This window comes from Polypterus senegalus, chromosome 10 (genome assembly GCF_016835505.1).
Source record: "Polypterus senegalus isolate Bchr_013 chromosome 10, ASM1683550v1, whole genome shotgun sequence".
NCBI lineage: Eukaryota > Metazoa > Chordata > Cladistia > Polypteriformes > Polypteridae > Polypterus > Polypterus senegalus.
In genome coordinates, this window is record NC_053163.1 from 14,985,024 (window position 1) to 15,011,056 (window position 26,033).

A 26,033-nucleotide genomic window follows, 5' to 3' on the forward strand; every position below is an offset into this window, starting at 1 on the left:
TGTATCTGCCTGTAGAAGAGGGCGGTCAGGGACTCATTGACTTGGTGAGCAAGATGGAGGCCTTTAGGTTACAGGCATTACATCGGCTCTTATACGGCCCTGAGCACCTACCATGGAGACAGCTGGCCTTTACCTTATTTCGTGGGGTAAGGAATTTAAATTTTGCTGAACATTATTTTTATTACATTCTGCCAACGTTGTTGGGTCTGACCTGCCGAATTTTATAAATCTGCACTTCAGGTTTGGCACAGAAAGTTCAGAAGGACCAGGCTAAATCTGGAAAGTATTTTTGGTTCTTGGAAGAACCTTTAGTCTGGAATCCTCTTTTAGATTGTTCGTTATTATTTTCTGACTCATTCGTATCAATTCTTTTAAACAAAAGAATTTTAAAAATAAGACATTTATTTAATACAAATATGAGGTGCTGGCACACCCCTGCCCACCTAGCGACAGTCCTGGGGATCAGATCAGTACGCTTGGTTGACATTTTTCTTAGTCAAGTACAAACAGCACTGCGGAGGTCAGGAGCGAGTTCACTGTGTGACGAGTACTTCACAGGTGAGGGACACCAGAAGCAGAGATGACATCACCCACCATCATTGTAAGACCACACGTCACTGACCACACTGACAGACCTGGACACCTTCTCAGATTTGGGACTCTGGTCGAGAAAGACTTTGAACTGTTTAACAAAAAAGAACTTTATAAACTGTGTGTCAAAGTGACATTTTATAACCAACTGAAAGGGTTGCCAGATACTTTGTGGAGGAAAGAACTGCAGGTCTCAGAGAACATAACACCTTCATGGAGAGCTTTTTATAAACTCCCGTTACAGAAAAGACTTGGGGATCTGCAGTGGAGGATAATGCACTCGGCCTTGGCCACAAACTCATTTCTGAATATAATTAACGCTTCAGAGACTGACCAGTGCCCGTTCTGTGACACAAGGGAGACCATCTTTCATATGTTCATTCACTGTGAACGGCTGAGGCCTTTGTTTATTTTCTTGGATTTAATTCTTAGTGGTTTTGGTCTCTCAAAAATTAACTTTATCTTTGGTATTAACTATAATCAAAAAAATAGGAATAAGTCTGTTCTTGGGAATTTCCTCTTAGGACAGGCCAAGTTGGCAATCCTAAAACAAGGAGGAATAAAGAGAAAACCTCATGGGGACCGACGCTCTGCTGCTGTTCAAAGTTTTAATTAAAAGTCGACTAAAACTCAATTCATGTACCATAAACTAACAAACAATTTAGAAATGTTCAGCGACATGTGGGGGACACGACAGGTACTGTGTGCTGTGGAGGGGCGAACTGGTGATCAACTGGGAATGAAAAGCATTGGTGGGCTTCAACAATATGCTTTAATTAATGTGCGGAGTAGGAGGAGTGTAAAGGGGGATCAGTGGTGGTCTTTGTATCATAGTGAACTGTCAATTTTTTATTAATGTGCGGAGTAGGAGGAGTGTAAAGGGGGGGCAGTGGTAGTATTTGTATTAAAATGAATTGTTAATTTATTTTTATATTATTTATGTGCGGAGTAGGAGGAGTGTAAAGGGGGGGCAGTGGTGGTCTTTGTATCATAATGAACTGTCAATTGTTTTGATTTTCTTATTAATGTGCGGAGTAGGAGGAGTGTAAAGGGGGAGTAGTGGTAGTTGTCTGATATTTACTTTTTGTTTATCTTGAATATTGGGGCTGTTTATCTTATGACTGTGTATATTGTTAATGTTCATAATAAAGGTCATTTTATCTATCTATCTATCTATCTATCTATCTATCTATCTATCTATCTATCTATCTATCTTATCCTGCCTACTATACTAGAATTAATATCTATCTATCTATCTATCTATCTATCTATCTATCTATCTATCTATCTATCTATCTATCTATCTATCTATCTATCTATTGCCTGGATGAATTTAAGAAACTGTCATCTGCAAAAATTAACTAGGATAAAAGTAACACATTTTTAGTTGGTAACTGGAGGGATGGGGAGCCACCGGGTCTGCCTGGTGTTCTCAAGTGGAACAGGAGAGTTTTCAGATACCTAGGGGTGTTTTTAGCACAGGGAGGTATAGCTGAGGAAAACTGGGCAGACTGGGCGGAAAAAGTTCAAACCAGACTGAACAAATGGGAATACCTCCAAAAGGAGATCTCCTGTCGCGGCAGGGTTCTAATTATTAATAACTTGATAGCCTCCATGTTCTGGCATAAGTTGCAATGTGTTGACTCCCCAATATCTGTCAACAGAACCATCCAGGGCATTATTTTAGATTTCTTTTAGGATGGGCTACATTGGGTAAGGCAAAGTATCCTGTATTTGCCTGTAGAAGAAGGGACTCATTGACTTGTTGAGCAGGATGGAGGCCTTTAGGTTGCAGGCATTACATCGGCTCTTATACGGCCCCAAGCACCTGCCGTGGAGACAGCAGGTCTCTTCCTTATTTTGTTGGGTAAGAGACTTAACTTTTGCTGAACATTATTTTTTCTTATACTCTGCCAACCTTGTTAGGTCTGACCTGCCTGTGTTTTATCAATCTGCACTTCAGGGGCCTCATGTATAACGCCGTGTGTAGAACTCGCACTATAACATGACGTAAGCACAAAAGCCGAAATGTGCTTACGCACAGAAGAATTCAAATGCAGGAATCTGTGCGTACTCCAACTTCCACGTTGTTCCGCTACATAAATCCCGGTCAGCGTGAAAAGTAACGCTCGTGCAAGGTGCCTTATGTCCCGCCCCAACTCCTCCCAGAATTACGCCTCTTTGAATATGCAAATCAATGTAAATCGCCCTTAAGTGCAGCCTTCTGTGAAAAGACAATGGGAAAAGCACGGGGAAAATATAAGAATTTCAGCGAATACCAAGTGGAGGCAAAGGAAAAACATACTAATTGTTCAAATAATCAACAAAAGGAAGTTGATCGAGCGACATAGCGTGTCGGAGAAACTTGAAAGCTCACATTCACAAAGTCACACAGTGCCAAAATAAAAAAGAAGTTGTCACATATCAAAGTCGCCGTGAAAAGGCGAGACGTAGCCCACCGTTTGAGTGTCATATGAAAGTTTATTAGGGTACAGAGAAAAAAAAAGGCACACAGTAGGAAAAAAGCAGGAAATGTCAACTTCAATCTCGAAATTTCCACTTTAATCACGTAGTTTATTTTGTCATTAAAGTAGAACATCATAAACTTCATCTTAAAATCGTTTAATTAACCAGTTTCTCAAATCACATCGTAATTAAAGTAGCACGTTAAATGCTTTGTTTTGTATTTGATCTTCTACTCGTATGTGATCTATGTGTGTGAATCACTACTTGCTTCTTAAACTGGCTCTCTTCCTCCAACTGGACACAGAGTCCATTACATTTGTGATATTACAGCTCTCTGAATAACTAAAATACTGAGATGTATACGTGATATTTTCATGATGATAGGAGTTAAAGCACATTATTAAACATGGTTTTCACAGTGGTGCAGTGATTGCGTGCGACCTTCAATGAAATAATTTATTGCAGCAGTACTCAGGGACATCTCTAGGATCGTGGCGGCCATTGGGCAGAGAAAGAATTGGTTTGCCCCTTCGCCCACCAATGTCAATATGGCATCTTATGCACGGCGGATGGCCATGTCCGTTGCAGACACTGCATAGCCGCCTCATGCTCATGACACAAGCGTTTAACTTTTGCCGAAATCTGCTGCTGCGCTTTTAGCTGTGTTGTTATTTTCTCTTTCTGTTTTCTATCTATCTATCTATCTATCTATCTATCTATCTATCTATCTATCTATCTATCTATCTATCTATTATATAGTGCCTTTCATCTATCTATCTATCTATATTCAATATATACTGGCTTGGCGGCCTTGTGCAGGTGTACAGTTTGCACATGCCTAAGGCCACCCCTGCAGTACTGTCTCTTTCAAATATACTAACCTCCAATTCCTGTCCTTACTTTTCTTTCTCCAAATACCCATTCAACACACAATCAGCTTTGTAATAGATGTTAAGCCATCTGTAAGCTTATAACGTTGATTCTTCAAAACTTTAAAGGAACATTGAAATATCTTTGTAGTACATGTTTAATTATTCTATCCTTCATGCCAGTCCCAGTGAAGCATACAGAGCGAGGCAGGAACAATTGTGAGTGGAGCGCCAGATCTTTGCTAGCATAGCAACACCATGTCCTTTAATTATTAACAATATAGATTATTTAAATGAAGTTAAAGTTTTATCTGTATAATATAATAAACATATTTTGCTGCATTTCATCTTTATAAAATGATATCGTCGTCATATGTAAATACACGCTTTATAAAGTGGCTCAGATTGTGCAATTTTATGACTGTAGTGCACGTTTACAGTGAGGTGACTGTACTTAAAAGTACTAACAGTTCTACAAGGAGCAATTGATGGACTGATTGAGTGTGTTTAGAGCTCTTGGGATGAAACTCTTTCTGAACCGCGAGGTCCGTACAGGAAAGGTTTGAAGCGTTTGGTGTAGTAGGCAGGATAGATAGATAGATAGATAGATAGATAGATAGATAGATATTAATTTTAGTAAGCAGGATAAGATAGACAGATAATTAATTTTAGTACAGTAGGCAGGATAGATAGATAGATAGATATTAATTTTAGTATAGTAGGCAGGATACTATAGATAGATAGATAGATAGATAGTAATTTTAGTAAGCAGGATAAGATAGACAGATAATTAATTTTAGTATAGTAGACAGGATTAGATAACTTGTCACCTTTCTGGTGTTGTGACCTACTTTTTCCCTTTTAAGTGTCTTCACAGCCCCATGCAAGCGGTACTGGGGTGGGTGTACTGAGCCCGGTCATCTGAGATGGAAGAGAAGGAGCACTGTCATCAGAGCACTAACCCTCTCAAGTCCCACTCACAACCCACTTCGTGACTCACAGCCACCCACTACCATTGTAAACACTAGCAACTCGCAACCCACCGCTGGCAGCCCGAAGCTCTAAAGCGGATTGTCACCCAGTGGTTGAGGACCGCTGCTCTAGAATGCTTGTCATAAATTGTGACGGAGAATGGACTAGGACAGTCAAAAGGATGTAAGGTGAAGGAAAATGTATGTAATAATAATAATAATAAAGTTATTTCTAAAACCAAAGTTATGCGAGTTACAGATGTAAAATCAATTACAAAGCACTTCAAACCAGCAGTTCTTTCTCAGAGCAGCAATATTCCAAGCAATTCCCATAGACACTCAAACTCTGGATGGAATCACGTCACAACCATCTCCCACCACGTGACGAATACACTGACTAGCGACTTTCTGTTCACTCATTCACTCCTTCATCTCGCCTCATTTCTTCCAAATGTACACGTCTGCTGGTCCCCTCTGGTGTCCTCTCGCCTCACGACTGAACTGCACCATTGATCCCAGACTCCTGAGCTCCCACTCCAAACTGCCCTCCTTGGTATTTGCTTTGAGTGCTCCAGCCTGCCATCACCACTGGTACGCCATTACTAAAGGAAACACAAACTGTTTGGCCCCTTCATCATCGATCTCCTTCACTTTTCAGTTACTCTGCACCGTCAATACTTTTGCCCCAATGTCTTTCTCCTTTTCTTTCCCAATCTCTACATCGGTCGATGGTCTTTCTTCCCAATACCCCTCTACGTTACTCAGGTGGCTCCCTTTTGCTAATTAACTCATGTGGCTGTTAACATGTGTGGCCATGCTAATCATCTCCCTTTGAACATGTCTAGCTCTACACTTACTGTATTAACAGCTGCACTTTAGATGGACCAAACAACACCCTGATGAATGAAAAAGGTGATATATAAGACAGAAGAAGATGGTCCTAATCCTCCAGTGAATGTTGTAACCTGTAGAGAGGTGCCATACCCCACACACTGACACACCCGACACAGTCCCCAATTCAAATTAACAGTTTCTCTTATTAACACGGCACCTTTTCACATGAAGATCCACTTTTATGGCCACCGATTATAAAATGTTCCATTCCTTCCTTCCTTTCCCCCAGGTGAGCGTTGCCTTCTGCCTCCTGACTCTGACTCAGCTGGAGGAGTCTGAACGGCTTCCTTTTATGTTGGACCTGGGAGTACTTTATGTGCCATAACCACTTCTGGGTCCTGGGGAAGTCCCACAAAACACGGAGTTCTTTACCCTGCAGCACCCTCTGGCAGCACCTAAGGACCCTAACAGGGTTGTCCCTGAGGACTACGAATCCCATGGATCCCTATGAGAGGTGCAGCACTGCCACCTATTGTAGAGGGGGAGGAATTGTTTTGGATAGACAATCTCTACTTGTCCATCCACTATGGCTTCCTGGCCAGGAAAGTCACCATCAATCAGCCTGACCAGGATGCCTATCCATCCACCTTGGCACCTACTACGTGATCACTGCTGAGCACCTGGACCACCGACTCTACCCACAATCTGTGGGATGGCTGCCATCCCCTCATCTCCTTTAGCGAATGTCTTATTTTTCCATCTCCTTCATACTTCAGATGTATGACACATTTACAACTTTGAGTAAACCCTGAATTAATTTCATTTTTCTTCCTCCATTGAAACCAAAACAAGTCTCTATCAAAGGCTGCTAAGATTCTCTGAGCATGCGGAAGGGCTGTCAGCATTTGATGGGTCTTGTCAATGATTCCGGCAGCCCTCCTAAGGGACAGTTGTTGGTTGAAATGAAGCAGCAAGGAGAAGATGGGAAGAGGACCATTTGGAGAGATGCTGTGCTGAGAAGTTGCCTTCTTTTATTTTGTGGTTGTGAGAAACGCTGCTGAGGTGGCGGTGAGGGGGGCTTGGTTTGGTTTGGTTGGGGGCCACAGACCCTCTGTTCTGATTTTGTAATCCTGATACCACTTTTGCCTTTCCCATCTTTACGTGTGCTGACAGACCTCAAACAAATCTGCCTTCCTTGAGGCGACTGTTCAAAAACATTTTATAATTAAATTAGTGCCCAATGTCGAATGGTGATACACGACAGAACTCTTGGCACTGGGAGACCATATGGCCACATAAAAGAGGACATGATGCCCATCTCCAGGTGAGGCTGCCTTGGCTCATCTTAATGAAATAGAAATGCCGAGGTTGGTGGTCTTGAGCAGAACTGTCAGTAACTGCTAATGAAGGCACACGCAGTTCCAAGTAGGGTTATGACGGGCACAATGGCAGTCAGAGCCTCAGTGGTAGCAGACCGAGATGGAGAGGATGGACATCTTTAAACCTCCTAATGACTTTTCTGCCTTTTCCTCCAGTTATACCATCTGCAGACCACAGCGTAGGACACAGAAGAAGCCCAAAAATCGAGAATTTGTGAAAGTTCATTTTATTTGCGTGGGCACTGATTGAAATTAGGGCAAGAAAGACACAGACCTGGCGACACTGGAGGTAATGTGCAGGATCCAGTCAAGAAAGGAACAAGTAATAAGCATGTGACTAGAATATGTGTTTTCAAAACTTTCCGTTTTGAAATGTTAAATTTTAAGTATTGTTTTCAAATTCCTTAAGGTATATAAAAAGAGCAATATATGTGTACTTATATATATATCTATATATATATATATATTGTCACACATGTACGATTAGGAGGCAGTCAAAGAGCCTAAAGGTGAGTAAAACATCGCGAGATAAGGGGTTGTCAGGTGCTGCTTACCTAAACTCTCTTTTGCCAACAGAAAACAAGAAGAAAAATAATCCCACAACTTCTGGGTTTCAAAATGGCCACGACGACGTCACTTCCGGCCAACATTGATGACGTCACTTCCGGCACCCACAAAACACCTCACTTCCGGCTCCTCAGTATGATGTTGTTTCCGGTTCCTGCTGCCACATCACCATTTGCCAACCATTTCCTGTCACCTGTTTTGCTTTACTATATAACCACCATTTTGTTTCAGTAAAGTTGTTTATTGTACTTTCAGGACTTTGAATCATTGCATTTTTTCAATATTGTCTGTACGACAACATACGGGACGGTCCCCAAACCTTTATTTTGGTATTTGTGACTATCTTCGAGCTCAATATATATATATATATATATATATATACACTGTATGTATATATAATAGAGCAAACAAAAATGCTCTATATAAAACAGAATCATAACAGGTACTTTTTGGGCTTTGTTCTGAATTTTGTGTTTTCCGTCTTCATTTTTTGGATTATTTTCGGTTTTTGGTATTTCATGCTTTCAATTTCCTCCTTCATCCTTTGGGTCAGGGTTTTGCTGGTTTCCCCTTTCTGCTTTTACTTCACAACAGTTTTGATTGTTGAGAGTTTGAGCGACTTTGACTTTGTATTTCATAGTCTCAGAACTGACATTCACTTGTAATTGTGTGCGTTAATATGTTTGCGTAAGTAAATAAGTGTGTTTTACTAATTCATTGTTATCGCAATACAGCTGCAAATATGGGTAAACACTCCAAGCCTGAAATCAGTGAAGAGAGTCATGCAAGAATAAATTGAATTAATTACCTCGTTGTTCAGCTAGGACGATGCCCATCATTTGGGACTTGCACTTTCAAATGAAAGTTAATAAGGATTATTCTTTTGGATTGATCAGTTCTTCACAACATTATGGCCAGGATCTAAAAAAGGGGCTATGGTGTGACCCTGAAGGACTTGCCAGTAGTTACAGTCCTTCCATTTTTATTTTGTGTTACTATTGTTTTGTATTTCATGTTATTTTTGTGACAAATTTTTTGTACCATTGTGGATTGTTTTTACATGGGCTTTGTCATTATGTTGCTTGTAGTGACACTCACTGCCAGCCACCTGAATGGACACTGGCATCGTGTATGACTTCACTGTGTACACATTATTTAAGATGGTGGGGTTTACGTCTTTAGAAAAATGTTTTATATTAGCAAGGGAAAGGTTAATTCGGTTATGGTTAGGACGTCTGGATTGATGTGTATTTGTTGTTTATTGCTGTGCCGGCACCTTTATATATGAACAAGATCCACTTTTATAACCACCGATTATAAAATATTCCTTTACCTCCTTCCTTTCCTCCAGGTGAGTGTTGCCTTCTGCCTCCTGACTCTGACTCGCCTGGAGGAGTCTGAACGGCATCCTTTTATGTTGGACACGGGAGTACTTCTGATACCATAACACCTTATGGAGCCACAGTCTATCAAGGAAAGCACTCTATGTTAAGATTGTGTGCTCTCAAAATAGCAGAAGACACACAAACCCAGCCAAGAGTCTTCTGGAGCCTAAAGACAGGCCTCACCCCAGGCAACCTGACCTCAAACTTTAGCTTGTACAGGCCACCTATAATGTAACTTAAATTAGCTAGCTATAAATTTTAGTATAGTAGGCAGGATAGATAGATAGATAGATAGTTTTTCACACCACTCTATCTATCTATCTATTTGCCTCCTTCCTGATTTCTTCTGCAAAGATGAGTGGGCCAAAATTCCTCCAGAGCGCTGTAAAAGACTCATTGCCCTGCAGGCCGTTTTTGCCCAGTCTCTTTCTTATGGTGGAGTCGTGAACACTGACCTTAACTGAGGCAAGTGAGGCCTGCAGTTCTTTAGACGTTGTTCTGGGGTCTTTTGTGACCTCTCGGATGAGTCGTCTCTGCTCTTGGGGTAATTTTGGTCGGCCGGCCACTCCTGGGAAGGTTCACCACTGTTCCATGTTTTTGCCATTTGTGGATAATGGCTCTCACTGTGGTTCGCTGGAGTCCCAAAGCTTTAGAAATGGCTTTATAACCTTTACCAGACTGATAGATCTCAATTACGTCTGCTCTCATTTGTTCCTGAATTTCTTTGGATCTTGGCATGATGTCTAGCTTTTGAGGTGCTTTTGGTCTACTTCTCTGTGTCAGGCAGCTCCTATTGAAGTGATTTCTTGATTGAAACAGGTGTGGCAGTAATCAGGCCTGGGGGTGGCTATGGAAATTGAACTCAGGTGTGATACACCACAGTTAGGTTATTTTTTAACAAGGGGGCAATTACTTTTTCACACAGGGCCATGTAGGTTTGGATTTTTTCTCCCTAAATAATAAAACCATCATTTAAAAACTGCATTTTGTGTTTACTTGTGTTATATTTGACTAATGGTTAAATGTGTTTGATGATCAGAAACATTTTGTGTGACAAACATGCAAAAGAATAAGAAATCAGGAAGGGGGCAAATAGTTTTTCACACCACTGTAGATAGATAGACTTTGACTGATGACTACTTCCTGTTCCAAATTCAGAAACACAAAACCAGCAAAAAATGATTAAAAGTCAGACCTGGACACTAACATATCGGGGTTCCAGAAGCAAGCTTCAATTCAGGCAACCTAGCCCCAAACTCAAAAAAACAGGCCTTCTGGCCTGCAAAGGCACAAAATGGGGCTCAGGCTTTTTAAAGTTTAGAGATCACAAAATATTCAAAAAATGCCCTAAAAAAATACAGTAGAGGGATAACAGAAACCCGGGGTCTCAAGCACAACAGCATACTACATGTCATTATGTTTCAAGAGTTTATTAAGTAATTGAAAAGTAGAAGAAAACAGGCATGTTTGGTGAAAAGTAAAAACAAAAAATAATCCAATAGGGTTTAGCAAAGAAGGCAAACTAATCCAAAATCAGAATCAAAAATAAACAGAGCATAAGGCCAAAAGAAAGCAAGAAAATATGAACAACATTTTACTAGAAGGATCCAAATCTCACAACACTCAATGGATTTTAGGCCTCAGCCCGAACATACAGGCCCAGGACGGTCCATCAGCAGTGAGGTGATGAATACTCTGTGCTACACGGTGCCAGGTAAACCCTGGCACACACTCACTGCCTCTGGGTTCACACCTGAGAGGATCAGCGTTGGAGGAAACCGAGACACAGACAGGATAAGAATGAAACATCAATTCTTCTATACTTACAGGGGATTTAAACAAACTTCAAAAGGGAAAGCTAAAATCTATTATAATACACTTTGCTGATGATAAAGAAGAACCACATGGTAAAAAAATTATTTCTAAAAAATAATGAGCAGAGGGCGGCACGGTGGCACTGCTGCCTCGCAGTTAGAAGACCTGGGTTCGCTTCCCGGGTCCTCCCTGTGTGGAGTTTGCATGTTCTCCCCGTGTCTGCGTGGGTTTCTTCCCACAGTCCAAAGACATGCATTGGCAGGTTAGGTGCATTGGCGGTCCTAAATTGTCCCTAGTGTGTTTGTGGATGTGTGTGTGCGCGCCCTGCCCGGGTTTGTTTCCCGTGCTGGCTGGGATTGGCTTCAGATGACCCCCATGACCCTGTAGTTAGGATATAGCGGGTTGGATAATGGATGGATGGATGGATCATGAGCAGTTTCTCTCAACGAATCAGCCCCTCCACAATCCCCTCTTCTCTTACAACTGCTCAAAAGATCCTTCACTCCAACCGCCAGTCGACAAAAGATGACTCCTTCTAATCTCCGTGCGCCTTTAGTATTGTGGTGGAGTTGGCGTAAGCAATGTAAGTCTTGTCAACAACAATGAGCAACGCTTGCCAGCCAGGACTCTGCACATTAGTGGACTCTCCCATGCCCGCACGACTGCCCTTTGGCGAACTAACAAAACCTGGTCAACTCGCTATCTCTCTCTCCCCCTCTTTGTCTCTCTCCGTCCATCTGGTAAGAAGAATTAGGTAAACCGTTTTACCTGAGCCCATCACCATTCACTTGTGCCATAAAACTGATCTTACTGTTTCAGCATGCGCTGCCATCTTCTCCTGTCCTGTGAGGCACATGAGCCACGTAGTACTCTGTGACGGTGCTTTAGCTGCTTACTGGTCTCCCCTTTCATACTCTTATGGTGGATGTGGTAAGTGACTCCTTAAAGACTATGTATAAATAAACTAAATAAGTTATAATAGTTATCAGTAATTATACAAAATAAGTCTCATGACGTGTTCTGCCACATACACGCTAACCAGGATTCGTAACCTTCAGTCGCACACAGGATGAGCAATCGAGAACTAACCAGAATCCATACTCCCGAAAGTGCAAAATTAATAACATGATAATCCAACAAATCCATTCTTTGTGTCTTTTCTTTAGTATATAGATAAAGTGCAGCTGGTGGATGATAAGCAGTTCTGCAAATTGAACAAACATCGCTCTAAGATGAATCACCCCAGTTGACGGCCATTATGAAAATCCCTTATACCCTTCATGTTGTGCCATAAGAGATGGTAGGACAAAACACAACCAATGCAGTTTACTTGTGGTCGGAGGCCTGCACATGTAGGGAACCAACCAAAAAAAGAATTTGAGAATTATTTCCAAAATGGCGCTGACCCCCCTTCACCCACACACACAAAGACACCCCTTCAGGTTCTACTTACGTAAGAAATACTCAGCGGTGTCCGCTTCGTAGTCTGTGTCTTCAGGGAAGTGGTCTATCTGTTTGCACAGGCCTTTAAAGTTCCCTAGAAGAGAGGAGTAGAAGGGCATTAGAAACACATCTCAACGTGAAAACCCCCCGCCAATCTCCCATCAAACCCCCGGCAACTGCCCAGGCTGATGCCAGCCTTTACCCAGTTTGCTGGTCAAACCGAAATGTCAGCGTTCACCCAATTGTACCTCTGCTGCTTAAGTGGCCAGAGTTACAAATGACGGAAAGATTGAGCCTGTCAGAAGATCTAATATCTTATGCATTTTTTATCAGTCTCTCCCGTTTTTATCTTCCTTATTTCTATTTTTTTTTTCCTTTTTCCCTGAAAGCAAATGGATTGAGTTGCTTTAAGAAGCCGCGGCGGGCCATCAGTATAACTGTCTCTGACCCTTTTACAACTTGAGAGCCCTCCATTTGTTTAATGATGTGATACTGTATCGCACCGACTCGAGGAACAGCTAGGATACAAAGACATCCGAGTCGTTTGTTTTAGGGGTGGAAAAAATTGTATATTAATAAAAAAAAAAAAGAGGCGAGGAAAAGGCCAGAAAAATACAAAAAGAGGTTCACTTACTGTTTATGCTCAATAGGTGTACCGAAATGGCCGTTTGTTTGAGGAATTAGAATCGGGCGATAGAACGAGGTCGGAGAAGCCAAGGTTGTAAGAGACGAATAAACCCAAGACGTGAAACAATAATACAGTGGTTCTCAAACTGTGGGGCGTCCCCCCCTAAGGGGGCACGAAGTAACAAAAAGGGGGGCACGAAGATGAGAAAAAAAGAAAACAAGAATCAAAAATACGAAAAATACATCCATTGAAACCAAAACAAATGAACTTAAACTACATTCTGATACTAGAAAAATAAATATAGAGTTAGATGAATGTCGATAAAAGTTAAGTAGGTATAATAAAATATGCATCTATGATATAGCATTAATTAAAAAAGAACAAATTGGTATTAGTGGGCTCCTTTCAAAAAAATGTTGAGGTGGGGGACGATTAAAACTGTTATGAAAACTCGGGTCGCAAATACTGAGAAACGCTGCGATGATATGTGGTCAAGGAGCGGAGTGAGAGGATCACAAACCAGACATTCACGCAACCAGAGCCAAGATTTATGACAAAAATTGTAGTCAGAGCTAATGGTTGAATTAGGTCTCTACTCGCCGGTACCCCATATCAGTACTTTCCCATTCTGCCCTTTATGTTTGTGTACTGGCACTTCATACCAGTAAGGACAAAGGTTTTTATTGCGTGAAACTCTGACACATACACACCTTTCCAGACTATAAATCACACTCTCGGCAATCCTCCCATCTCTCTGGCACACAAGTCTTGTCTTCTTCCTCCTGACTCTGGCTCTCCATATGGAAGCAGGCTGCTCCTCTTATGGAAAACCTCAGAGAACTGCTGGTGCCTTGTGAGTATTTCTGGGTACGTCCCTTCAGTGGCCCCTGGTGGTATCCACAGAATCCAACAACGCTGACGCAAAGGGCTACAATTCCCATGATGCCCCTTGGGTATCCGCAGGAGTACCATAGCCCAGGGATGCTGCCTCCTAACGTGTGTGTGTGTCAAGGACCAGAATACATTGCCTTCCCCTGTTCTTCCGTGATACTGGCATCCCAGCAGGTAAGGAACTCAGTGTACCATCTCTCACAACTGTCACGTCATCCTTATGGCAAACTGGTGGAGAAGATGACATGACAGAGAGAGGAAAAGAAGAGCAGCGACATCTGCTAAGGGTGAAGCAAATTTTGCGATATGAAGAAGAAGATTGACAAGACCTTAGCCCTAATCTCGAAGTTAGGTTAGGGTAACCTTGGAGGTCTGTGTGTTTTCAGTTATTATAATTATTATTAAGCTAACACAGATAGAAGATTGGATGGATGAAAGGTCCACTGCCTATGCCGCCACTTAGGGCGAGTAAGGGTTACAGAAATGAAGACTGATTGATCGATCCTCACTATCAAACTACCCCCCACCACCCTCTAAAGACTCTACATACCTGGTAAATATTTTTCTGTGATTTTTCTGGAGACAAAGCTGCGCTTTTGTTTCATTAACATGGCGTCACTCCCCACACCGGCAGAGAGTGCCAGGCTAGTCCGACTCCAGCCAGGTGATTAAAACCCACCACGGATTCAAGAAGACAAAGCGGTGGGTGGAGGAGTCTGGCGGAGGCATCTTCCACAGGAACGTACTCAGCGAGCCAGATGGCTTAGTGAGCTGGCTGTCTGGGAGTCCATGGAATACAAAGTAGAGCACACACACACACACTCACGCGCACATCCATGGAATGGAGAATGAGAGCCTAATCAGAAAAGGTCAGTTTCATGGAAAGACACAGAGAGGGGGAGAACAACCTTAACAGCTGCAGACAGGAATCAGTGCGTCTTATGGGGGCCAGAGCCGCGCGGAGAGGCCATCTGATTGGCTGCTGCCGAGTTAATGAGGGTGTTGCCCTCAATCAGAAATGGAGTGGAATCAGGTGTGCACAATGAAGAGGGTGCAGGAGGGGCTGCAGGGGGCACGACGGCTTGATTCCGCTTTTCCCTCTCAGGCTGTCTAATTGAACTGCTATTGTTATTTCACTTTTACTTCCTTTGACTTTGAATGACCTTGTCACCTGTGATGTAGACCCGGTTTACTTCTGATTTTATGATCTGAAATCATACTGTAATAATCAGAATAAATGAAATAACAATAATCCCTGCCACCCTGAATTTCATTTAAGTGGCTTCTAAAATGGCAGAATAGTTGAATAATAACGATACATATATCTCTTATATTAAGTTCAATTTGGTTCGTGACACTGATAAACAGTAGTGGCAATAATAATCATTACCAACTGTTGATCATCACCATCATCTTCATCATCCCCATCACCCTGAATTATCTGGAGACAAGACAATGGACAAGGCCTGGCATCTGCTGTCAACTCTGCCATCATCAGACTCAACAGCTACGTCCCGTCAGGCAAAGTCAGGCTCATGACCAGTGGATGCACAAGAGGTCCGAGAACAACTCCGGTGACAAGAGTCTACATGTGTACCCTTGAAGACCCACCTGAAAGAGCACACGCGATGGCACAAGGAGGCAGCAAGACTGAAGGAGAAGTCACTACTTGCTGGATTCTTTATGCCACCAGAAGAACTGCATGTAAATAAAGAGGCTTCTGGCGCATGTCTGTGAGGCTCAGGACTCAGAGGAGAGACGTGGGGTCTCATATTTCCAGCCCCTCGATGCTCGGCTCCATCGAAATGCCATCCTTAAGATCAATGTTGATGGCAAGCGCAAAATGTGCCATGAATTTAAAGAGGACATAAATCACATGATGGCTGGCTGCCCAGTGTTAGCGCCTACCAAATATCTGCACAGGAATAGGAAAGTGGCCAGCGATCTGCACTGGTCAATGTGCAGGGAACTCGGCCATGAAGTACTTGACGTCTGGTATGAGCAAAAGTCACATTGTGTCACAGATGCTGGTGATGTTACCTTCATGTGGCTATCAACACCAATCGAGCAATGGCAGCCAATCGACCAGATGTTGTGCTCCACAACAGAAAGACGATGACCTGCCTGCTCATTGGTGCTGTCATCCCAGGAGATGCTCGTCTACTAACAAAGGAAGTGGAGAATATTACCAAATACTGAGGTCTGGAGGTAGAAGTCAAGCGAATGCGGAACACAAAGGTGAGAACAGTGCCAGAATTTGGCCACAATTAATGGTAGACATGTTCAGACAGCCTCTCAGGAGGAAAACCTCATACCAACTGTGAAGTATGGTGGAGGAAATGTTTAGTTTGGGCTTGCTTTGCTGTCTCGAGGCCTGAGCGGCCTGCAGTCACCAAGCCCACTATGAATTCTGCATCTTAACAAAGTGTTGTGGTGTGAAGTTTGGTATATAAGTTGTTAAATGTTTGGTACATTTTGACAGATGGCCAGGGTCCATGCCTGCCCGGGATGCCCCTTCACCACATCTGCCAGGGTGACAAGGGTGGGAAGCCCAGTATCTCCCCCTGGACGCTAGATGGTAGCCTCCTTGGGCTTGGACTCCCCCAAGGCTGCATGGGGGTTGGAATTCTGTGCTGCTCTGTGGTGTTCCACAGGTGCTGCCAGGGGGTACTGCAGCAGGAGCTGCTGGCCCCTTTTGGGCACTGGTTTCGCCTTACCCGGAAGTTTAGGCGGATGTCACCAATCAATCACCTGGAGCAGTTCCGGGTACCCAATAAAAGGGAGCCAGCGACCACCACTCAGGGGCCAGAGTTGGGTGGAAGAAGGACAAAGCTTGCTGAGTAGGACTGGTGGCGGAAAAGAGGAGGATAAGTGCTTGGTGCTACTGTACTGTACTGTGCTTGGGACTGTGTTGTGGCTGGAGGGATTACAGGGAAGACGTGCCCTCCAGCTGAAGAAAATAAAAGTCTTTTGTACTTTTATACATGCCTCCCGTATCAAATCTGTGTCGGGTTGGTAGCGCCTTCTTACAACATCTTTATTCGTAACTTAGACAAAGCAATGTAATATTAGTGTTTCATTGCTGAGAGGCTTTCATGTTTAACACCCCATGGGGTCTTTAGGACTATGTGAGGAATTTTATGGCTGAGCTGGGAGAACTGTCTAAAACCAGACTGGCAAGTGCTTCTCTGCAGGACTATCGCAACAGCATGGAGGCCAAACTACTGTACCTAGCAGGTAACAAATGGTATTGGGGGCAAGTGTGAAACCCACTGGGTTGCACCAGAATTCTATTGGTTGGCTGTTTGGTTTTGAATCAGAGGCCATTTTATACCACAATGCCCTACTGGCTGTAGGGTTTGGACTGAGAATCTATACATTTGTTTGCTTTATCCCTCCCTCTCTCCCTCACACCATCACGATGAAGAAGCATCTCACACACCATGGACTGAAAAAGAAGACCACACTGAGAAGCACAACTCGGCGGCCATACTGAGACAGGCATGCGGCCTGTCCTGAAGAAAGCTGACTAAAAAAGCCTGAGACATTTTAAGTAAATAACAAGTCTGTGTGCCGCCTGAAACTACACATCAGCATTTCTCAGGTTGTATGGTTGCCAATATTCACTTGTACTTTGCTTATTGTTATTATATGAATATCCATCCATCCATCCATCCATTTTCTAACCCGCTGAATCCGAATACAGGGTCACGGGGGTCTGCTGGAGCCAATCCCAGCCAACACAGGGCACAAGGCAGGAACCAATTGGATTGTGGGAGGAAACCCACGCAGACACGGGGAGAACATGCAAACTCCACGCAGGAAGGACCTGGGAAGCGAACCCAGGTCTCCTAACTGTGAGGCAGCAGCGCTACCACTGCGCCACCGTGCCACCCTTATTATATGAATATTACCAATAATATATTATTTAAAGTTGTGACTTAACTCCTGCTCGTCTTTTACTCTATGTAATCGCCTGAGGTTACAGATGTAGAAGAGAAGGTGGGGAGAAGTTATAAAGTACCTTAAAAACAGTGGTAAGTCTATGGGATTTGAGAAGTTTTGACAAAGGCTAAACAATAAAAAATACAAAAGGGGAAAAAAGAGTAATAGAGAACTCTACCAAGACAAAACAGTTGGTATGTGAAATTTCTGTTTTGCTGGATCTGTAAGCACTTTTATAGTGAAGGGGAAGCATAAAGGAGTAACAACATCTCAGCTCTGACCCACACAAATTTTTGGAGGAAGGAAAAGAAGAGTAATAGAGAACTCTATAGAACCAAGACAAAAACACCAAGTGTGCTCGAGGACAGCATGAGTCCATCTGCCTGAATGTTGAAGCTGAACCGGAAATGAACCGTTCAACACAGCAATGATCCCAACCTACCAAGGAATGACTCAAAAAGAAGAAATGGAGGGTCAAGGATGGGCCTAGTCCAGGGGTCCTCAATCCCAGTCCTGGAGAGCCGCAGTGGCTGCAGGTTTTTGTTCTGACCTGGTTGCTTAATTAGAAAGCAAATTCTTGCCAATAAAGCACTAACAAGCTATGAAATTAAATTAACTCTGCTATGTCAGGTCATTCTCATATCCTAGATTTTCTTTCCCTTTCTATCATGCAAATGATTTGAAGGCTAAAATGGACGAGTAATTCTCAGTCCTTCACTTTTTTCTCTTCATTTTTCTTCCAAGTATTTAATTAAACCCAATAGTGCAGATAAATACACACAGGTGTCAATGTAAATAAGCTAAATGGAGAAATGCTGCTCTCTCTTGTCATTTGCATGTTATTGATAATAAGGAGCAATTAAAATAGCTGTTTAAGACAAAATTAAGCAATAAGGGCTGAAAATCACTAAAGTGAAGCAGAAGTGTTACTTTAGCAATAAGTGCTTTTTATTAAGCAACTGGTTTGGAGCAAAAACCTGCAGCCACTGCGGCTCTCCAGGACCATGATTGAGGACCCCTGGCCTGGTCAAAGCCCTGATGTGAATCCCATTGAAATGTAGCGGAGGGGGGGATTTGAAACCAGCAGCGCATGCAAGAAAACCAACCAATGTCTTGCACTGAGGAGAGATAGTCGATGTCAGAGACCGGCGAGCAGGTATACAAAATGCCCACAAGAAGTCATTCCTTCTTAAAAGGGCAACACCAGCTTCTGAGACAATTGAGGGACTTACTTTTTTTTCCCTAGTAGACCATTACACCTGTTGATATTTCTGTTAAATAAATGATTGTGTTTTTATTCAAGTGTATTAACCTTATCTGTAGGCACCATTTGCATGAAATTCTACTGTTTGCCTGTTCAGATATGTTGAAAACGTCAACCCTATCCTCCGGGTCAACTTACTTTCTCACATGTCTGGACTTTCACTTATTGTTCACACTCATCCTCACCAGACCAAGAGGCGTGGTGTTCGAGGCCTGGACAGATGAATCCTCATGAGACAGAAACAGCTGGGGACCTCAAGGGGGACAGACAGACAGTTAGAAGGGCGGAGGGGCTGTAAGGAAGGTTGCTGCCCTGGAAGACTTAATGAATTACATGAATCTGCTAGGCCAGGCAATATATAGAGAATTAATTAGACACAGAAAATGGGACGCTTAAAAATAGACTGGGAGATGTTCTGAAATCTAATTAATAAGTAGATAATTAGAGCAGGAGATGAAAAAAACGATTAGAGAGACAAAGATCAGCCATGGCTGGAGACACATCATGAAAGAAGGAGAATGACGGGATAGCAGTTTGGATTATACACTACAGGACAGGCTGCCACATTTTCTCTGCCTTTGTATAAAAGATGGACTTACAATCATACAAGAAGGGGAACATAAAAGATCTGCCTTGGAAAAGGAAAGCCTCCAAGACTGACTTGACCTCTGCTGGAGTCCAAACTCAAGGCCAGACACATACTTCAGTCCAGAAGGCCTCAGGTGGATAATTGGGAACTGATCACACTCTTTAAAATACTGGTCCGAAAATGGTTACTTATTGGCTTATGTGGTTCCTTATCAAATTATGGGCTGAACAAAAAGATGTTTCATTCTGGAAACGGTTCACAGCATATACAACTGACATTTGGGCTTTGAAAAGATTCCTAATATGTGGAACTAGATAGAAATCTTTAATGTACCGTAAGATATCTAGGAGGATACTAACTGATGAAGAAGAAGTGAACTTAGCCTGTGCTATCTGTTTGAAGCAAGAGCCCTTTTAGAGTCAGGAACCCATGGGTACTTCACTAATCTGTTATCTCTGATATTTATGAAACTTGTTACAGAAGTAAATATAAGAATCTTTCTCGATCTTAATTTCATTAAGAAAGCAAAATGGCTCAAGTATAACATACAGTATTTCTGAAGTGCCACTTTGGCACCTTCACTTTTAAGAGCAAAGATGGCATGATGGAGGAGGAGAAGGAGGAGAAAATGGAAGGAGAAACAGCTTTTAGGTTATAGGCAGTAAAATTTGTAAATTATGAAAGGTGGGTGGAGGACAACAATCATGGAGCACTGATGTGTGTGTGATGTTATCTCACATTGTGATGCATCACCATCCTGGTGACTGGCTCTTCACTAATCCCCAGCAGTCATATCCTGGCAGCAGCACTTGCAAACTGTTAGATAGACAGCCAGATAGACTTCGGTCTGAAGAAGACTTTTGAAACTTACATGTGTTTCTTTGTATAAAAAGATTTTTCAGTTATAAGGGGTTTGCCCAAGGTTGGCCGAAACGTTTGAAATTCTTGCTTATTACAATAGATAGATTGTAGTAAAACATGTGTAGGAAAAACACTGTATGCTTTAAAGAAATTGCGAAAGGTAGATGGAGGAAAACAATCATGAAGCAACAGGTCTTGATAGATATAAATAGATAGATTAATTTTAGTATAGTTGGTAGGATAAGATAGATAGATAGATAGATAGATAGATAGATAGATAGATAGATAGATTTTAGTATAGTCGGTAGGATAAGATAGATAGATAGATAGATAGATAGATAGATAGATAGATAGATAGATAGATAGATAGATAGATAGATAGATAGATAGATAGATAGATAGATAGATAGAAATGTTCCTATAGTTTGCAGGGTAACAGATAGACTGTGCCTTTCATTATTTAAGGCTCAAGATAGACAGATTCTGCCTGTCTTTTACATGTCCTTATGCATCCATCTTGTACTGTATATGGTGCCTTGATAGATCAGTCTTATCATGCCTTAAATTATTTAAGGCTAAATATAGATAGATTCTACTTATATTTTACTTTGCCTTTTGTTTCCATGTATTTTGTATGGTGTCTAGATAAATCAATCTCAAACAGTGCTTTTTATCTAAGGCTCATGATAGGTAGATAGATGAAGAATTGCCATTATATTGTAGATATAATGCCTCTGTCTTATAAAAGGCGCCAAATGATGCATTTTTTAAATGAATACTGTAGACAGACAATATACAATAACCAGTCAGATGAATTAATAATGTTATCCAATTGTCAGATTTGCAAAATGAGCTCCAGTCCAGCGATGGCCAGCTGAAGTGCAGACAGACGGATAAGCAGACAGATGCGTCAGTTTAAGTGCACCTGTAGTCTGCCCAGCTGGCATCATGTAAATGGAAAGTCTGCCATTGATTTGTTGCGCCTGCACTGCAGAGAGAGCTGTAGGGGGCGGGGGGGTCAGAGAGAGGTGTGTGACAAGGGGATGAGCGCTCACACACGCATACATACACACACACACACACGCACGCGCACACAACGGAGAGAAGGGCGCAGGAGATAAATGCCCTATGTTTACGCTTCGTTAGAGGATGCACTAATTGCCCTCCCTCTTCACGCCCAAGTGCAATTAAAGAGGGGCCGTGTAATTGATGATTTTGGCTTTGCAGATAAGGGTTGCTTCTTGACAGCGAGGGGCCCACACGTTCACTCACTCACTCGCTCGCTGGCTCGCTCGGCACACACACATGCAAATGCTGATACACAAACAGAGAGCCTCGGGGAGTTGAATCACTAATGACCAAACAAGCTGAAAGACACAAGCAGCTGCCTTAACCCCTAAAGTGCCGCAGCACTGGCCGCTGGGAGAAAGCACCATTACTATTATTATTATTATATATATATATATATATATATATATATATATATATTTTTAATTCATGTGGCTTTAGGAGGTCAAAAGATGCTCAGGCTGAAATCCATGGCAGGCGCATTCATGGTTTTAACTGATGATGATCACTCACTGGGTGATGCTTCTGGGTGTGTTGGTTCTTATGGCGTTGGCGTCTGCCTCAGCAGCAGATGTGTGGACTTCTGAATGAGGTCTGCCTGCGGCAAAGGCTCGTTGATGTGTGTGATGTTATCTCACATTTTGATGCATCACCATCCTGGTGGCTGGCTCCTCACTCATCCCCAGCAGTCATATCCTGGCAGCAGCACTTTCAAACTGCACTGCGCAGCCTCTGGAATCTGAAAGGTCGCACTGCTTGTAAACAGTGTTGGGTTAAGAGAGGAGACTTTCAGGTATTTAAGAGGTCCTGTTCTCCTGAGTGGGATACTGCGTCATTTGTAAGCGAGGAGGAGGAGGACAGCAGATTACCTCGAATCAATCAATAGTCTCTTAGCTCAGTAAGTCAGTCAACACTGAACCTTTCATGCCTTTCTGTACCAGCCCTTCTTCCGAATGGAGCAACTTCTCCTCTCTCGTGTTCCAAGAGTTGGCAGGTCTCTCAAGATCACACAGGAGGAAAGCCGAGGTTCTGTGCTTTCCAACCTGAGCGCACAATGTAACAATTTCCACTTGTCTAAGTTATGATTTCATGCATCTGTGTTGTTTTCAGTTTAACAATTTCCACAGGTCTATGCTGTTTCGATTTAATGATCTTACACGTCTGAGTTATTTTCAATTTAACGATTTTACTTGTCTGCATTATTTTAAATTTGTCTGTTATTTTCTTTTTTGAATTTTGTTTCTGAAAACCAAAATAATACAATTGTATTCTTCTAATCAAACAAATATTAACATACAAACACAACCATTTACTTCACTTTAAACACAAGTGAAGCAAAAGAAGACGAGCAAATTCAAAGTCAGCACTCAACCCAAATGTCTACGATTTTTTCAATTTAACGTATCAGCATTATTTTTAGTTTAACAGTTTCACGTGTCGGTGTTATTTTTCAGTTTAACAACTTCCACGTGTTTCTTTTATTTTCAATCCAACGACTTCAGTTTTCCGTGTTATTTTCTGTTTACAATTTCCACATCTCAATGTTATTGGCAATTTGCCAAATTCCCTTTTTGCATTATTTACGAGTTTAAAAAATCCACACGTCCGGTATTTTCAAATTAAAAATTTCCTGCGTCAACCTTCATTTTAGTTTAACAATTTCACACATCAAGGTTATTTTCCTTTTAATGATTCCCCGTGTGCCTACGTTATCATAAAGGCACCAATTTCCAAATCCCTGTTACTTTTAATTTGGCAATTTCACGTGTCTGCATTAATTTAACACAATTTACATGTCTAGGTAATTTCATCTCAGTAATTTTTCTTCTTTTCAATTTAATGATTTGGGCATGTCTGTGTAAAGTTCAATTTTCTGCATGATTTTCAATTTAACAATTTCCACCTTTTTTCATTTTTATTTTCAATCGATCAATTTCCACTTTGATGCCATTCTGAATTCAAAGATGATACGTGTTCACATTTATTTTCAATTTGACAATTTCTGCATGTTATAGTAAATTTGACAACTTTTCATGTCTGTGTTATTTTTAGACTAGCATAATATCCGCACTTCGCAGCGGAGAAGTAGTGTGTTAAAGAAGTAATGAAAAAGAAAAGGAAACATTTTAAAAATAACGTAACATGATTGTCAATATACAGTAATTGTTTTGTGAGTGTTATGAGTGTTGCGGTTATCAAGGATTTGATTATCATTATTTCTTTCAATCAGGGTCGTATTTGTACGATGTGTTGTGTTCAAGTTATATTCCGTGTTTGTCAATCGTTGTAAAGATGACAGGTTTCTTTCATCGATTCGTTTCTTACTGCATCAATAAACAGCTCGTCTTCTTCTTTATCTGAGATGTGACACACTGCATGCACGGGTTGTTTTTTACACTGTCTTCCTTTAGCAGGACATTGACTTTTTCCACCGTGTGCTTTGTTTCCGCAGTAGCTGCACTTATGAATATGCTTGTATGTATCAGACTGCCTTCTCAATTGTGTAATTCGGTTTTTGTTCAGCACTCTTTGGAACTGTTGCTTTTTGTCTGTGCACTGCATCAGTTCACTTGAGCCGCTCGGTGTACATGCATCAAAGTTTCCCAGCTATGCTGGTGCCATCTCGTGCGATGTCCACGGCTGTATTATGTTAGCTAAGACCTGGCACTTAAAAGTTTCTCTCACAGTTTCACTGAGTTTGTGCCAAACACCACCTTGACCATCTCATCTTCCTCTGCATAAGCACAGTCGTTCACCCGTGAATATTTAGCGGCAGTGTTTCTATTGGATTGCCGCTGATGGACGGCCTTATATGGGCAGGCAGTAAATTGTTACGCCTCCCACGGGCATCGAGCAGAAGTCAATTATAGTATATGGACGAAAAAATAGGTTCCAGTTATGACCATTACGTGCAGAATTTTGAAATGAAACCTGGCCAACTTTTGTAAGTAAGCTGTAAGGAATGAACCTGCCAAATTTCAGCCTTCTACGTACTCGGGAAGTTGGAGAATTAGTGACGAGTCAGTCAGTGAGTGAGTCAGTCAGTGAGGGCTTTGCCTTTTATTAGTATAGATTAAAGATTTCCACATATCTATGTTACTTCATTTACGGATTTTACATTTCCGAGGTATTTTTAATTGATCAATATTATTTCCATGTTCATCATTTCCGTGTTATTTTCAATGGACCGTATCTGTGCTATTTTTGAATTTAATGATTTTACTTGTCTGAGCTATTTTCAATTTAACAATTCCACACGTATGCGTTATTTTTAATTTAACTATTTCTACATGTCAATGTTACTTCAATTTAATGATTTTCAGATGTCTGTGTTATTTTAAGTTTCATATTTTCCACATATCTATGTTATTTCATTTAATGACTTTTCATGTCTGCATCATTCTCAATTGAATTATTGCACGTGTGTGCGTTATTTCCAGCTTCTCAATGTCTATGTATCAATGTTATTTCCATGTAATGCTTTTTCACGTCTATATTATTTACAATTTAATAATTTTACCATCTGTGTTATTTTCAGATTAAAGATTTCCACATATCTATATTATTTCATTTAAAGATTTTACATTTCCGTGTTATTTTCAATTGATTGTTTCTATGCTGTTTTGAATTTAATGATTTTACGTGTCTGCATTATTTTCTATCTAACAATTCAATGCGTATGCGTTATTTTTCAGTTAAACTGTTTCCGCGTGTGTCTACTTTATTTTCTAACAGTCGACATGAGGCCGTATTATTTCGAGTTTAATTAACGTTTCTACATTATTTTCAGAGTAATCACTTCCCAATGTCTGCCTTATTTTCACTTTAACAATTTCCGCGTGTCCATGTTGTTTTCAGTTTAATGATTTCAACGTCTTTAACTATGACTTTAACCATTCAATTTCACATGTTATTATTTTCACTTTTAATTTAACAACGTCCATATGTCTGTGTTATCGTCCGTGTCACAGCGTCCTTGTGTCTGCACAATTACGTTGTTTTCAATTTAACGACTTCCACTTGTCTACATTGTTTTCGATTGCCCAATTTCCACGTGTCTGTATCATTTTGAATTTAACTGCTTCCACATGTCTACTCTTTATTTTCAAATGAACAGTTTCCACACGTGTATGTTGTGTCAGTATAACAATTCAATTCAATTCATGTTTATTGTCCCAAGAGGGAAATTTGCTTTGTCAGCATGATGTGTTTTACAAAGAGATCAAAACGTCACACTAAAAACACAACTAGAGCTCAAACATCACGTCTAAGTGGTGGAAATAAATAAATAAATAATAGTAGAATAGTGCAGATAATCCTTCTAACATAACAGCAGATAGTAAAGCTAAAAAAGCTTGTAAAAGCTCCACCACCAGTAAGACCTGACCAGCGATTGACAAGAATGACAACAGTGCAGCCTGCCAGTTAGGCCTGTGGATTTTTTCTTAGCCCTTATTTAGAGGACTG

General features: G+C 41.4%; 1 protein-coding gene across 1 annotated transcript in view; it reads right to left on the reverse strand.

Moving 5' to 3' along the window:
• Positions 1–26,033, reverse strand: part of cacng2a (calcium channel, voltage-dependent, gamma subunit 2a) — a 281,186-nt gene that overhangs the window by 76,162 nt on the left and 178,991 nt on the right. The window contains exon 2 of the mRNA XM_039765290.1: positions 12,331–12,414. Within this exon, the coding sequence (XP_039621224.1) occupies positions 12,331–12,414 (84 nt within the window). The remainder of the gene's footprint in view (positions 1–12,330; positions 12,415–26,033) is intronic.